The sequence below is a fragment of the Phoxinus phoxinus genome (assembly GCF_949152265.1).
Source record: "Phoxinus phoxinus genome assembly, chromosome: 20".
Lineage (NCBI taxonomy): Eukaryota > Metazoa > Chordata > Actinopteri > Cypriniformes > Leuciscidae > Phoxinus > Phoxinus phoxinus.
Window position 1 is genome coordinate 14,410,613 of NC_136895.1, and position 17,352 is coordinate 14,427,964.

The following is a 17,352-nucleotide window of genomic DNA, read 5'->3' on the forward strand; positions in this document are numbered from 1 at the left end:
CAGTGCATGATGGGAACACCAGAATCAGAAAAGTTGAGTAATTGTACTTAATTTTATAACGTTGATATTTACGTTTTCATTTCTACACGATTGAGTTGAGTACTAATATAGAATTTAGTTTTTTTAATTCTTGCCTGAATTAACTTTTTCATGTAAATTATACATTGTTTTTTTCTGTAGTATTAACTTAACCACAAAATATTTTTATCAGTGTAGAGATTACACAATAATACACAATTTTTTTTTAAATAATTGTGTGCGTGTTGTAGTGTGTAGGAAGGAGACAGGGTTGGTGTCTGAGGCGAATTCTTGGCTCAGAGCAGAAAAAGTCACAACAGATTTTTAAGTAAAAAAAGTTAAGACCGTAAATATTATTATTGAAAAAAATGTATACAAAAATTATGTTGAGACAAAATTTCATAGGAAATGAATTCGGTGAAATAGAAATCATTTGTGCATTCTTTTTTCTTATTCTTTTTTAAGAATTCATGGAATATCAAGTAAATACATTTTTTCATCGATAAAATAAATACATAAATCACTGCATGCCAGGTCAATTTGACCCTTTTTATGCGTTCATCTGAAATAGATGCATTTATAGTGTAAAATATTGGGTCTATTGTGTACAAATATGGAATAAACGCATGGAGTACTTGATTAATTGTTATTTAGCAAACCGTTTTTATTCAAAGAGACTTGCAGTATATACATTTCAGGGACAATCTAACATTATACCATAACAAGGGGACATTTTGTCCATTTCTTGAAATCATTTTCATATTGTCTTATCCGCATAACCAGTAGTGCCTCTTTATTTTAAGTTATTAATATTTTGTGATATTCTTCTTCAACAGAATATGCTAATTTGTTTCAGTGTGATGACGGTCAGAAAGTCCCATTTTGCTTTTAATATTTCAACAAATTAAACAAAATATTTCTGAATGCAACTCCAATAGAGCTGATTATTAGCTGCATTTCAAATTAGCTGTATTTACATTCAGGCATATCCATTCAAACCTGTTATAACGTATTTGGTGAGCTTCACAATTGATCAGTCTTTCCAGGAAGCGGTTCGGATGAAGCCCCTCAGTATCTCAAAGCATACCGTAAGACTGCAATTCCTTGATGAGAACCGTTTTCTTGACGTCAAAGAAGACCTTGCGGATGTTGTCAGTGTCGGTTGCACAGGTAAAGTGTTTGTAAATTTGCTTCCGTACTCGTTTTTCACGGCTTGAAGCTTCTTTAAGGTACAGAGCACTGATGTAGTCCATCGCTTCATCCTTGTTTTGCTCTTGGCCTGGCATCATAATAGGGTGGAGTTGGAGAACATTGAGATAAAAAAAGACAAGGAAAAGGGAAATATAGTTCAACCAAAATTTGGATTTGAAAAAAAGGAAAAGAACAAACAAAAGATGTAAAATTTCACCATAGAAAACCAGTTTAATGTTAAAAGTTTAAGGCAGTTTCCATGTATATGGTACACTTTGTTTTTTGTTGTTGCTTTTTTTTAAGGGTTATTAGATGTCAAACTACTTTTGGTAACACTTGATTTTATTTTAAAATGACCTTTTTACACATGTAGTTACTATAATTAGGCATACTTGCATGCCTAAAACAAACCCTTACTCTATTGTAAGTACATCAAGTTAATTATTATCACTCGTTACTCAGTCCTGTATAATTACTCTGTAACACAGGCACCTTAAAGTGTAACCGTGTTTTTACATAACACACATCTAAGTCTTTCTACAGCATGAAGAGAAGACAAGTGAGATCATTCAATTTTCAAAAATTTTATACAAATTGTAGTGTTGACTTCAATCATCAAGCACAAAACTGTTACCCATATTTTTGAGCAAAATTATTTTTATTTGTTGATCAGTACCTAAAATGTAGCCCCCAAAAATGTAGTTACGGAGTAATAGCTTCATTTAGGCATTTAGTGCAACCCTGTTACCCATTCTTTTTTGTTGTTTTTCAAATTGTATGTTTATTTCATGTTTATTGGTATGAAATTGCAGCGACAAATTGTATTCAAATAGTTTTTAGACAAAATTTAAATATAATTTCTTGGTAACAGGGTGGCAAAATTTTGGCAACATTGTTGCAAAAATTGCAATCTACATATAAAATGAATAGACAATAAAAATGTAAGATGTAGTTTTTAACATCTGAGGTTCACAATAAGTATTTTCTGAACCATTTGTTGAGGAACAAAAACACTTTTTGTGTTAGTATATCTGAATACCCTATTCATGGAAAATGCCTCATTTCTAGTTTGATGCTGGTGATGATTAGAAACATAAATATTAGACTTGTTGCATTTCCAGTTTTTGTTATAATAATTCAGGACATAACATGTTTTTTCATTAATTTATCAGTAATTATAAACATATTACAAAACAGATTTCATCTTTCCTGACCGATTCACAGTGAACAACACACTAATATTAGAAATGATTTCTAATTTTAATGACAGCAGATGGACTGATTGGATTCATTTAAATGCTTAAATAACAGCTAACCCTCCCTAATTAGTAGAGTTTTCTATGTATTAATACTAAATAAATACATATATTCCAGTGAGGTTTAACTAATAAAGAGTTTTATGTTTAAAAATACTATTTTATTTGTTTATACACAACAAATAAACTATCAGAACTTTCAGCAGAACTATACTTTATGATATATATATATATATATATATCTGTAAAACTTTATTTTACAGAGTCCTTGTTACATGTACTTACTGTAAAAAGTGATCAGTTGACATAACTTAAAAATGTTTCAGTAAACCCGTTGCCTTAAAATTATCATTATGTAAATAAACTTAATGCTTAATTAAAAAAATTAAGTTATGTGACCTTGACAATTCAACATTACTTAATTTTTTCGATGAAGTATGAAGTTTATTTACGCAATAGTTTTAAGGCAACTGGTTCCCTTAATTTTTTTAAGTTAAGTCAACTAATCACTTTTTACAGTGAGCTATTACAATAAATTATGGATTTACAGGCAACTAACCCTGAACCAAACCCTATAGTTCATATATTACTCACTCTTATATGTTTAATTACACTGTAACAATGACACCTTAAAATAAAGTGTAACCCATCCTACTATATATACACAAAGTCACATTTTATAACAACTTAAACTTGCATGCCAGGAAAGTAACAGTATAAGCTCCATTTTGAGAGACTATATTGCTCTAAAATAATATAATTGTTTTAGTTTACGAAAATAAGCAAAATAGAAACATTACTTTAAGACTCTTTTGCTTGTGTGATAAAAATAGTAGATCATGTTACATAAAGGAAATATTTTGTTTTTGGTTCTTTGGAGAAACGAAAGCAGTGCAGTGACTCTTGCGCTAGTAACCAGTAAAGTCAAATATCAGCTCAGTCTCGCTGGCAGCTACGGTGTTGTATTCTTCTCGCCTCCCCCTCGAAACCAGAACTCGCTGAATATCTGTCAGCCGTTCAGCTGTACATCCTCATACTTTCAGAGTGATGTCACTTTGAGCAGACTGTCAGTGTTGGAATGAGGGGGAAGTGTGTCATACCGTAAAAACACGCTGATGTTTTTATCCACCGAAATGACGACACAAACAGAAGTAGATATATAAGAAAAGAAGGAGAGAAAGACAAAGAAAAGCATCCGGGATGCACAAGGAGAATTAATTCAAGCCATCCTTTGAGCGTCCCTCCAAAGTCATTTTATTAGATTGGCAAAAAGTGGTGCTTCATGGGCCGCTCAAAGCACCCCGTACTCCTGCAGAGACTTGATCAGGACCGTGTCTTTCACGTCAGTGAACACCATCCGGATGTTATTGGTGTCCGTTGCGCAGGTGAAGTGAGGGTAGATGTTTTTGCTCTCCCTTGTCTCTGTATTCATGGCCTTCTGTTTATACATCTCTCTGATGTGGTTCCTGGCGTCTTGTGCGTCCCGCTGTTTGCCTGAGGGTGGCACCAAACCACAGAGGAGGGGAGGGGTTAGTACGAGCATGAAAAGGTATGAGTGATTGAAATGGGAGGAGCACATGCAAACTAGCCTGGGAAAACCCAGACCACTTTCGGCAAATTTAGATTTACTCTGCAAGTGGGTCTGGCAAAGAGCCCATTGAAACCCATTTCCAATCCGTCGAAATCGCGGCACCAATCAGAAACGTTGGGGCGGGCTTTACACGATGACGACAGAGCAGAGACGGTAACGCAGATTTTGTACATTACAGAGATGGATGCCGCCGTGGAACATCACAACATCACTCGTTCGAATCAGCTATCGCGTCTGTTTCAAGCGATTTAAAAATGTCATTTTCGTTAACACAAACAGAGAATTGCTGAGAGTCTCGAGATGTTTCTCCGTCGCTCTGCATACGTCATGACATTCATCGCTCTGATTGGTTTTAGATCTATCCGACGTCAGTTGGTGACGCCCCTGTGGAAATGAATTGTCTATGGAGCTTTGCCAGACCCTTACTCAGTTACAACTGAGAGTGGTCTGGGTTTTCCCAGGCTACATGCAAACTGAAGAGGGGGAGGAATGAGGCAAGCACAGAGAGAGAGAGAGAGAGAGAGAGAGAGAATCTGACTAGGCAAACATTTTTAAAATCACTATTGTCAAGAGCTTCTGCTTGAAAGTTAATATTTAACCCTTTTAGAGTCAGTGGGGCTCAAAGTTCGCTTGTATTTAAGGGGCAGTTCACTCAAAAAGGGAAAATGCTATACTGACCCTGTTTGACTTTTCTTTGATCAAATAATATTTGTAATATAATATTATATAAAATTATTTATAAATAAAAACAATAAATTATACAGTGAGTGTATATATACAGTGTATATAGACAGTGCTCCAAAAAGCGTAGCTCGTGCACGGCAGAGAGGGAGAGAGAGCAAGAGGCCGCGCGCGTGTGCCTCATGAGGGACATGTAATATCATTCCCCTATTTTCTTTTTTTGGATGTAGGTGTATTTAACAATGTATACATATATTTTTTATTTTATTGGTTCAACCACGCCGCCACCCGCCCGAATTTAATTAAAATATAATTTTTCGTCACGTCACCCGCCCGGAGTCCGCGGCTGTAACCGCCAACCGCGCATCTCTAATCTCTCTCAAAAATGACCAAAGAGTTTCGATATTTTTCCTATTTAAAACTTGACTCTTCTGTAGTTACATCGTTTTCTACCCCAATATGACTAGGAACTATACTATAGACCGGGACTAAGTTTGTAATATCATTGCGCCTGCTGGTACGGCAGCAAAGTTCAAAAGAACAGTATTTATTTGAAACAGAAGACTTTTGTAACAACTTTTGTCCTTACTGTAACTTCAATTTATTGTGTTCTTGCGGAGTAAAAGTACTAATTAAAAGAACATTTTAATTGTGACATTTTCATAATTTAATTCACTTCTCGTTACTATAATGTAAATAAAATGTTGGTATTTTGTTGTGCTGAATTTAATTTATTTAAATTATGATAATCCAATTTTATAATATATACATGCGTATATAAGGTAAATAATGTCAGAATTATTCGTTTTTAGGCATACTGTCTCTATAAATATAACCATAACAACTATGCTGTCTATCTTTAAATCTCAAAGCTGGAATTACCACTATCAGGAGTCTGTTTGCCGCTCTTTCCGCCTGTAAATGCACAGAATTGGCTATTTTTTGGTTGCTGTTGGTAACGGGGGTAGAGGGCGAGAGATCTAAAGCGATCAAACTGGGGCCATTTCCACAAATAGTGCTCCATATTAGCACTAAGGAACTATATCTGTCCTACCCATCTTCTGTGAAGCAAAACCTGTTCCAACGGCTCTATTCATTCCGTTTCCTACATACTCCCATCCTAAGGGGCAGGGAAAGTCAGGGCCTATTTACTAAGTTGTTAGTGCGCAAACCCTTCTTTCCATACCTCCAAAGCCTGGGAAGTAACTTTTTAAGTCAGACGTCTTGATCTTTTCCTCCAGGATGTCCATCTTGTTTAGGAAGAGGATGATGGAGGCGTTGGCGAACCACGGCGAGTGGATGGTGGTGTAGAAGAGCGACAAGCTTTCTTTCATGCGGTTCTGGAGCCGGAGAGAGGAAGCGTTCAGAGCAAAAGTTAATCAGCGTGTCATGGTCATTTTCCTAGCCCTCCTCCTTCCCCAGCACCACCTGCCTAGATCTGCTAATGGTTTTTCCCTACTTTCCTTGCAAGCAGCTCACATTTTATTCATCGTATTTATTTGCACGTTTCGGCAGTAGCCTTCACTCATGCAGCAGTGTAGCAGATCTAGTCTGCCAAGACTAAACCTATGTACATTCCATTCAAATTAATATGTGCTTTTTAAATCTGTCCAGAGAGTTGTCATGATTGAAATAAAATGAAGCCTGTTTTTTTGGACCATTGAGATGTTTTGCATAGTTTGTGACATTATACATTTAAATCCTGTCAGTAGCTTATTTTAATATATATATAAAACATTTCATTCTCATTACCGTTATACAAAAAAATCAATTGTATTGGTAAAATCTTGGTATTACTTGGTATAAGTTGTCATGAAATAGAAGTTTCGATCGTCTTTTCTTCCCTTCAATATTCCATACAAAATAAGAATTCCCCATTTTGATTTCATGGCGACTTTAATTTATGCTGATTTTAATTTTATTTAAATAATGATCTAATTGAATACAATAAATACATTCATTTTTATTTAATTTATCATGGAAAAATAATAATAATTCCAGACTCAACTTATTTATAATACTAAAGTAATGTTATTATAAGCACTATAGTATTTATATACTATTATATAATTTATTAATATATTCATTTCAAAAATATATTTTTCTTTTGAGATTTAGTCATTTTGTTGTGTGCTTTTGTCATTTTATATTTTAGTTTGTATATAGCTTTATTTAATATCAGTTTTAGTAATTTGACACTTTTTTGGCTTAAGTTTTTTTAAGTTTTTCATTAAATGTTTGTATTTTATTTTATTTTATTTCAGCCTTACTTGAATTAACAAAAACTATTTTTCATAGCAACATTGTAGTTTGTATAGGGGGGAGGGGGGGGGAAGAAAAGTGTATTGTGATTGTCAAAACATTTGGAATTTCATTAAGTTTAGTGACAACATGTCACAATGTTTACATGGTACAATGACTGGTAGGCTGCTGTTTTTATTAGTGCGTGACACAAATTTCACAATTTTAATAAATATATGATGTGGATTTTATAATAATAACATATTACTTTATTAATTATTATATACATAAGTATATAATACTTTTTAATGATATGAGTAAAAATATAATATATCATATATTGCATATACTTATCAAAATACTCCTCTATATAGTTAATTTTTCTAGCTAACTAACATGCTATGGTAATTAAATAGCTTTCCTAATTCATTATTGACCTCTTTCTGCTTTTTTTTTTGGGGATTTTTATTTTTTTTGGACTCGGGCGAAACCGACCCAAGATATGCAAATCAAAACCATTGATTAGTATGAGAAGGAAGGAGAGAGATACCGACAGCCCGGGGTCGATGGAGACGCTCACCTCCATGTTATTTTCCTCCAGCACCTGGTCGAACTCACTGAGGGAGGCTAAAAATATGAGCGATGTCACATTCTCAAAGCAATGGATCCACTTCCGCCTCTCTGACTTCTGGCCACCAACATCTACAATCCTTCGGGGGAACATTTTTTTAAGATCTAGATTAAATTGTGTATTCTTGACACTTTCTGTCTAAACCAAAAACATTCAACACTAACTGTAAACCCCTATTGATTTGTTCCTACTTCCTTGCTGTTATCATATCAAACCTTAAAATATACTGGACAGCATCAGGAAATCAACTCACGTCTTGTTTATAAAACTCACATTTTTCAACACAATTTACATTGGTATTACTAAGGTGTTTTTTATAGGTGGTTGCCAGGCAGAAAGTAAATCGTATTACTGTGTGCAACACTTATTACACCAGGGTTTCCCAAACCCAAATTCGCGACCCCTAGAGGTTTGTGACAGAACTGCAGGGGGTTCACGATTTAAAGGGATAGTTCACCCACAAATGATAATTACCCCATGATTTACTCACCCTGGCACCATCCTAGGTGTATATGACTTTCTTATTTCATACGAACACAATCGGAGATATAATAAAAAAATGTCCTGGCTCTTCCAAGCTTTACGGTCCCTACACACCGGACGCGAATATCGCGTCAGGCGCGAGTGATTTCAATGTTAAGTCAATGCAAAGACGCGTTACGCGTTTACGCGCGTAACGCGTCTTTGCATTGACTTAACATTGAAATCACTCGCGCCTGACGCGCTATTCGCGTCCGGTGTGAACGCACCATTAGAATGGCAGTGAATGACAAGATTTAAGCCCAAAAAAGTGCATCCATCCATCATAAACGTACTCCACACGGCTCCGGGGGGTTTATAAAGGCAGAGGATAGAGCAAAACAAAACACCGGTCATGAAATAAAAGTCACGAGAATTTTTCAAAAGAAATGTCGAAGGAGCTGGAGTTTCTTGCCTAGCTCTGTTTGTCTGAACCGCGAGAGGCGTCAAAGCTTTCGCTACGTCATACATCGCACCAGGGGTTACTTGTAAGTCGACTTGCGTATGCCGGAAGCTAGTTATTTTACTTTTTAAAGTTTTAAAAATGGATATTTTTCGTACACAAACGCATCGCTTCAGATTGAAGGCCTTTATTAACCCCCCGGAGCCGTGTGGAGTACGTTTATGGTGGATGCACTTCTTTGGGCTTCAAATGGGCTTGTATGGCTTGAGGGTGAGTAAATCATGGGGTAATTTATGGGTGAACTATGCCTTTAATGAAAAGCTAATAATTAAAGTCGGCATTAAACAGAAGTTGCAACCGTCTTTTCTTCCCTATTGTGATTTTTTTTTTTTTTAATGAAATGGCTTCTCAAACAATAACATTTTTGTTTTGAAAATGACTTGATTTTGAATTGATTGGATGGTTGTGGTTTGCTATAAATCAATTACAATAAATACCGCAATATTCCATAAAAAAATAAGAATTGTCCATTTTAATTTCATGGTGACTTTAAATCATAAAAATTTGAAATTCAGAGCAAATAAAAGTCAGAGCAAGTTGCTTTCAGTTAAAACAGCTCAAACATGCATTAGTCTGGGACTAGCTTAAGCCTTGTCTGGGAAACCGGCGGGAAACATGCGTACGGTACCTGAGGGTGATCTTCTCCACGCTGAAGGTGTAATCGTTGATGCCTGTGGTGGGGAATCGGACTCGCAGCACGTCCTGGGCTGTTGGGATGTAGTCTGGGCCCGCAATACGGTCCAAATGTGTCATATAGCTAAAAAAAGAAAAAAGCAACATACTTGAGCGTTACATTTCAGAACTGTGCGAGTGTGATAAAGTGCCATGATGTTTGCCTTTTGCTTTATTGGTGTTTGTGCTTTAAACGGCAGTTTAATTAAACGTCCAGGTTTGTTTGTGTTTCTTATCATGGCCAGGTTTGTAGAACTGAAAACAGGACTGGGGAAGCAGGAGGAGAGACTGAGAAGGACATGCAGAACTGTGTAAAGGAGTGATTAGGTAACGATTAACAAGAAAGCCCTGATGTACTTTACAGGAAATTTGCTTAACAACATGCAGCACTGACTTCATTTAAAGGGCTTCAGGTCTGTCAATGGCATTAGCAAAAAAAAACAAAAAAACATACTATGACAATCTGAGAACTGAAAAGCATCAATCGTCAATATAAGAGAATGGAGGGAAATACTGACTTGCTTGCAATGCATGCTTGTCTAAAGGTATAGCTGCATTGCCCTCCAATGGTGCCATTTGGATCTGCACAAACTATTTCAAGGTTTTTTCAACATTAAATGCTTTTGACACAAAATTTCCTTGCTCGGTTTAACTGGGAAATTAAAGTGATTTTTTAATTAGACAATTTTAAATTAAACGGTCAAAATTATTGTTAATATTAAAATTGTATTTTTTAACATTATATGTTACTATTGATACAATTACAATAACTATATATATATACAGGTACATATATATATATAAGAAATATATTAGTTAATGTAATTATATAAATGTAATTCGAATAATGTTGATCATTTAATATTTAATAAATGCAAATTAATATAATAATATAATTGAAAAAATAAATGAGCTAATGTTTATACTAGATAATATTGTAAATATAATTATAATTTAAAAAATCTAGATAAAAATGTATAAAAAAAATTATAAATAATAATGCATGTTCAATTTAATAAATGTATATTAAATTGAATATTTGTGTATTATTTTAATATGATAAAATAACTTATTATTATAACAATATATTAATAAATGTTAGTATAATATTGGTTATTATGTAAATAATTGATATCTTAATTATTTATATTAATAATTATGTCTAGATTTTTTACACAGCTCACTGAAATAACTGGTTCTGATATGTCAGTATTGTTCACATTCTGTGGTCAATATGTTTTACAAATATGTATTGCTCTGCTGGTGTGACGCACTGGCTTTAAAGAGTGGACGACGGAACAAAAATAGTCAAAATTATTTAATAAATCCAACCGGGAACACACAGGAGAATAAACAAACACAACCACATTAAACTTAACCGATACCAGATAAAGAAACACGGGAAACTCAGGGTTTAAATACATGGAGGATGACTGACTAAAACAAAAATGGGGTTAACTAATTAAGTACCAGGGAGACTAACAAGGGACATTAGAACACAGAAACTAAACAAAACAGAGCATACATGTGACAGCTGGCTTTTAAATGAATATTTCATGGCCATATTATTTATTTATTTTCATGTAATAAACATGCTAATGTACAGTCAACTGGTCATCATTTCAAAATCAATTGCCAGGGTCCTGATCACCCTGTCCGAGTCTAATTTTTGATAGAGATACTTACTATTCTGTCGAGTCCAGAAGCTGGTACTCTCTACGGCGACTGTAACAGGCCTTGATACCCGCGTCAGCCCAGAGCCGACGGATACCTTCCACATACATTCTGTCCAAATGTGTTATCTGACGTATTTCCACTTCCTGAAACTGTTGCCCATATACCTAAGGATATAAATGGGAACAATTGAGGCTTGTTTATAAGAATATAGTGTGGTTGTAAATGTAATTTGTAATTCTGGTCTGTCTGAAAGGAGAGCTCTTACAGTTATTCTGTCTTAACTATAATATATATATATATATACTTATACATTTTATATTTATGAATATATTACATAATTTTTATAGAATTTCATAATTTTCTTTTTAATGTAGCCTACATAATATACATATTCCTAAGTATATATTTTATAAGTATATATATTCATGTATAAGTATATAAATATTCAATATGCTGTACATGAATATAAGTGTAAGTCTCATATATATTTAAAGTATTATATTATGATTATACCTTTTTATATTTATATATCTTTTATATAGATTGATTGGTTTAAATGTACATAATTTAAATATTTACATTCCTTTAAATACAAATATTTTATATTAGTAATACTAATACTTTATATACCAATAATTTATAATAATTTTACAGTAAGTATTATACATTTTTATAAAGTAAAAAAGCTATTTACAGTATATTACTCTTTTATTTATTTGTTATTGCTTGTGCAAATTGGGCCATCAGTGGGCGTTTCAAGGAACATTGTGCACTTTATTTCAACTTTACAACTGGGAGGGGTTCAAAAACAATTCAAGCTTTCTCTTTGGCAGCTGACCTCGTTCTGTGGGTTAGCGTAGGGAATCCTTAAGGTGTTCATCGCCACTGTCAGAGCCTTCATAGCTGTGAAGATATTCTGGAAAACCATTTTAGTGTAGCCACGCCTGTCTTCTTCAGAAAAGCCCTTGCCATGAATAATCCTCATCTGCTTAATAAAAGTCGTCTTCCCGCTTTCTCCAGTGCCTGAAATCCACACGAATAAAAGGACCTACTTCATATTAAATGCCTTTAACTACTATGTACAAACATTTCATTTAATCATTTGATACAATGCACGGTAACACTATTTTACAGTGTCCTTATTACATTATGTAACATGTACTTACCATAGTAATAACAGTAAATGATGCATAATTACATGCAACTAACCTATAATCCTATAGTAAGTACATGTAAGTAGTACATGTAGTTGCTTAATATTACTCAGTACTTAAATATACAATTACACTGTAACAATGACACCTTCAAATAAAGTGTGACCCAATGCACTTATTTGTGTACATGTTTTATGTAATTACATCTGTAATTATACTGTTGACCCTTTCCTTACCCTTTATCCCCAAAATGTTCCCACATTAAAGTGTTATAAGCCATGAACCAAGCCAACCAGTTACGAAATGAATCAAACAGTGATTTGAAGCAAAAAAGTATTTGAAATTCGGACAAAAATACAAAGGTACAAGACTGTGTTATTTAACGGATTTAAGTGAGGGAAAGAACTACAATCCCATGAAGCATTGCGAACAGCGTAATCAAAGAAAAAACGATCGAGATAAAACTACTAATTTACAAATGTTGATTAAGGGGGCGTAACGCATTTACACGACAACGGTTTCAACTAAAAATGTAAAACTTTGTATGTGTTTTGGCCGTTCATTTACACGACAACTGTGTTTTGGGGGCCTGAAAATGCTAACTTTTGAAAACGGGTTTCAAAGTGCACGTTTTTTGAAAACGATACCGTTATTACAAGTATTTTGAGAGTGTAAGGAGACCGACTCGATTATGTAATTCGCAATGCTTCATGGGAGTGGACAGAGCTAAAGAGCTTTTTTGGCGCGTTTAGCTTATTTCGACTCTCTGATTGGTGGAGTTTTCTGTACTGCATCATGGGTAATGTAGTTTTTCATCAGGAACCCCACTGTTAAACTTATTTAAAAAATAAGCTGAATTAATGCGGGCTGGCGTTCAAAATCTATTTTCTTATGGAGAAAATGAATGGAGATTTTACTTCCGGAACCCGACCGTTCCACTCTATGGTGCCAAAAGTGTTTTGCAATAAAAGATAATAAGTGCATTGACATAAGCACATTGTATCTAAAGACACCTAATATAAAGCCAGGCTGAAAAAATAAAAGAAAGTAAATATTACATGAAACAGAAAAGGGATGTTAAACACTAGTTCTGAAACCAGGTCTCAGCATGACAAAAATAGAGAACCGAAAGGAATGCAAGGTGCAGGTGATAGCACATGAGGCTTTCCTCATGCACAAAGGAATGTTATCGGTCCTGTTAACAAAGCGAGACGTTTGAATCTCAGACTGACATTCGGAGACGTGCCGTGTCAGAAAGCATGTGGCCGGTTGTGTTTGGATGCCTTCACCATCGAGGGACTTTCTCTACTGTAAAGTCTACAACTATTTCTCTCTTATCGTTTTCATTTGATGGATTTGAGCAGATAAGCGTTAAGTAGTTATCGGTAACTCAAACTGCAAATATTTGCCAGGCAAATAATCACACATCAAAGGGAATCGAAAGATTGCGAAATATACATTTTTACGATGAGCAAGGAAAAAAACATTTCAGGCATGTCCTTCTGGTGCTTTGAGCACTTCAAGAATGTGTCCATCAAGACATCACGAGACAAATTCGAAATCATACTAACTTGCTTTAAACAACCATCTCCAGGTGGCTCAACAACAATGACTTGTCATGGTGTGATATTCTTTACAACACCCTTATTACCTCCATTTAATTCATTTGTCACAAAAACAATTCTTTCATTCTTGCTTGCTGATTGTATCCAACAGTAATGCAGTTAAAAATGATCAATATTATATAAAACATATTACTGCATGTTGTAATCTCTTTCATTGTATTAACTACAATTTTTTATTTCAATGAACTCAAAATTGAGGCAACCAGTTAACTTACTTTAAGTTAAACCAAAGGCAAAAAGATCTTACCTAATAAAAGTATTTTGATTTCTCTCCGTTCTCTTTTCTTCTGGTCAGCAAGGATTTTTTTGATTTCATTGTGAATGGCCATGGCGCTCTTCTCATCTTCAGACATGCAACAGGTGCACGTCGTATAGCACCATCTCCAACAGCTCCCCATCTCTCCTATAGGACCGATTTAAATTATATCAAGAGCATATTTGATTTCAGTTCCCCTTTTAATATAATGGCTCTTAAGAAAAGGGGGAATTAAGAAATTTACAACGTATAGGTTACAATTGCGAGGTTGTTTTGAGTCGAATCTTTTGAAAAGAATCAATTGAACCGGCTCACAAAACCGTCTGAACAATTCTGTAAAACTGTATCGGTCCGAGATGCTCTTCAGTGAATTATTGATTAGTCAGTCAGTATAGCATTAATTGCAGAAATGTTTGTAGCTAAAAAAAAAGTACATTAATTGTATCAAATTGTATTTATGTACAAATATACTTTGTTTTTAAGAGCCATGTTGGCTGCAACAAACTGAACTGAGACACACGAGCTTGAAATATGCTAGAGACTAGGGTAATTGCGTTGTGACATAAAATGATCACTTAATCACTTGGGGATATTCAATTGAATTAATCAATGAATAATACTATTGATTAGCATTACCAAACATGGACGTTTAATTATTATTTTAATTTAATACTGTGAAGCTGCTTTGATACAATCTGTATTGTGAAAAGCGCTATACAAATATTCTTGACTTGACTTGACTTAATGGTTTTATTCACTGCTCGAAAGAACCGATTCGCGGAAAGGAGCCGAACTTCCATCATTAGTGTAGCCTTAAATGTATACAATTCTATTCGAATGAATACTTAGGCTATGTATTAATGGACTATTCTAGAGTAAATCAACTCTTGTTTAATTATGATATTGTTGTAAAGCTCCATTTGAAAGAAATACATTTTACAATCTCGGACTTCCCCTAAGAAGAAGAATTGTAAAGAAAAAAAAGAGAATATAGCTACTTGGATAGAGACAACATAAATGCGTTGAATCACTTACCTGCATTCGTCGACACACCTGTACGGAGTCAGTAATTCCTTTACGAAACACGATCCATTTTCCTCCTAGAGCCGAACTGGATCTGAACCTACTTCTTTCACCCGTCAGAAGTTTTCTCAGAGGTTTACCCCCCGAAAACAATCCAGATTTATCTGTAAACGTTGTATCATTCCCCCCTGGCTTCAGACAGATCAACCTGCAATTCAGGAAAGTCCTTCTTGAACTCTGTGAATATGCACTGTCTCAAAACCTAAATCAGATGACCACTTATACAGCGGTTTAAAGCATTTAACAGCAAGCGTTCTTGTGTTTAAATGCTGCTAAACAGAGTGCAACTAAACAGAACGGAGGGGTCTCGAGGTGCGTTTTCAAAAGTTTTTAGCTTGATAAACGCTCGAGACGCGACGGCGACGCAAGGTCTGTCTGACGCATGCGTATTGACGAAAAAGTACGCGCCCGGTGTGAACGCCCCCTTAGGCGTGCACCAGTCAGCATTTTTAGGCATCATATCTCCCAGAAAAGCTGCCTTAGTGGACAGCTTCCTAAGTTTCGAAACACATCCGTTAATAAGTGGAATGAACGCTTAAGTGACTAAACCTAAAAGCTGTATACTAACCCATATAGATACAAGAATAGCAGCTGATACTGACCCAAAAAGATGAGTATAGATTTTACATAAGGCTATAGATTATACAAAAAAACCTGTTCTAAGTCACAAGTGGTGTTAATTTCTTGAATAGCTGTGCAGGTATTTGACACTCCTCTCTCGAACTCTGTGGATGTCAGTCTTTTGTCTTCGCAGGCAGAACCGGTTTATCAGGCCTTTCGCAGTGTTGTGAGATATCGAGATTGCCTATAGTCCACATCGCCATGGGAACCAGGTAAGTAAGTCAAAGTCCTGGAGAAAGTCAGAATGATTTCGGTAGGCCTATATATTTTTAAACAGAGAATAGCAACCTAGAACAATTGTAATTTGCTGGCAAATTACCTATTGACAAATTTGTTATTCCAGGCAGTTGCCACATGGTGCCATCAAAGACCTAAGAATAGTCCCATCACTCCCATGCCAATGTATTTCATTTTCAAGTAGCTACACTTACAGTAAAACATTATATATATATATATATATATATATATATATATATATATATATATATATATAGCCTATATATATAGTATATAATATACATAACTGAACAAGTGACCTGGAAAGGACTTGAAGGAAATGACAGTTTGCATTTATGCAAGACAAGTAGAATCAAAACAAACTTTAGAGTAAATTTGGCTGCTTTGTGCCCTGTAAAGGTCAGCATGCTGTTACTTTCAGTTTAATCTTAATATCATATAATATAATAGTATAAAACATAATTTCAATTCCAGGATGAGGAGGATATTTTTTGGAGTATATAGCTTGCTATTTGTATGCAATGTAATATCGATGTAGATTCAGGTATTCAAGAATGAAATAGCTTGGATACTAAAACCATTCAAATGTGTTGGATTTGTTGAACTACTTTAAACGACTTAGAATCGAAACATGTGCTTCGATTTACAAGAATATGCAGGCCTATGACTTTTTATTGCTTTTGTTCAGTAGCCTATTTTCAGTGGGAAATATATGTATCCTCTATTTCTGTGTTATAGATTTAAATGGTCATGAGATTTTGTTTACAAAAAGACACTGTGTCCTTATTGCCCTATGAATAGGATAGTGTGATAATGTGTATGTGTAGGGTTCCTGGAAATCCCTGACATTGAATTTAATTTAACATTTTTGACTGGTCCAATGTCACACTGGTGCTACAGTCTGTTATTATAAAACAGTTAGTTTTGGTTTCTCGAATGTGATTGGCTGAGCAGTGTTCTTACAGCACTAGGACGTTTCACTGTTTGTATCACTCATCTTATTAAATGTATACCCCCGTCATCTTTTATAGGGATGACACTATAGGGATGTTACCAATCAAATGAAATCAGGATCAACACAATCCATGCTTGCACTGCAGAGATGGAACAGAAGCTGCATCTGAAGACTGTGTAATGCACGGATGCATTTACAGCGATTATAATTGCATAAATAATGTTACAAGATTAATAATGAATATGTAATTAAAATTTAAATGAAGCATCCTCAATGACGTATGCAGCCGACACAGCCTTCGAAATGAGACACGGCAATAGTGAGCAACGGTCACGTCTGTCAGATGGAGTGGCGATGATAGCCACCAGAGGGCACACCTCCTGTCTCCTTGATCATATCATGAACTGCATTTCCCATGATTCGTTGCCTGGACTTATTCCTGATTCCTGCCACCTGTGTGTGATTTATCTCATTCATGTTT

General features: G+C 34.9%; 1 protein-coding gene across 3 annotated transcripts; it reads right to left on the minus strand.

Annotated features, from left to right (window-relative positions):
* Window positions 1-480: 480 nt before the first annotated feature.
* LOC306988853 (guanine nucleotide-binding protein G(q) subunit alpha-like) lies at window positions 481-15,468 on the minus strand. 3 transcript variants are annotated; one of them, XM_079594024.1, is made up of 8 exons: window positions 15,011-15,446; window positions 13,967-14,122; window positions 11,779-11,963; window positions 10,950-11,104; window positions 9,220-9,348; window positions 7,559-7,688; window positions 5,924-6,077; window positions 481-1,297 (listed from the first exon to the last, which is right to left on the minus strand). In XM_079594024.1, exons 2-8 carry the CDS (start codon window positions 14,115-14,117, stop codon window positions 1,095-1,097), a joined length of 1,107 nt encoding a protein of 368 aa, XP_079450150.1. In that variant the 5' UTR covers window positions 14,118-14,122; window positions 15,011-15,446; the 3' UTR covers window positions 481-1,094. The 3 variants fall into 3 exon arrangements, with proteins under 3 accessions (XP_079450150.1, XP_079450149.1, XP_079450151.1); XM_079594023.1 differs by lacking the exon at window positions 481-1,297 and adding an exon at window positions 3,342-3,959 and having other exon boundaries at window positions 15,011-15,468; XM_079594025.1 differs by lacking the exon at window positions 481-1,297 and adding an exon at window positions 3,342-3,959 and having other exon boundaries at window positions 11,779-11,988.
* Window positions 15,469-17,352: the final 1,884 nt, after the last annotated feature.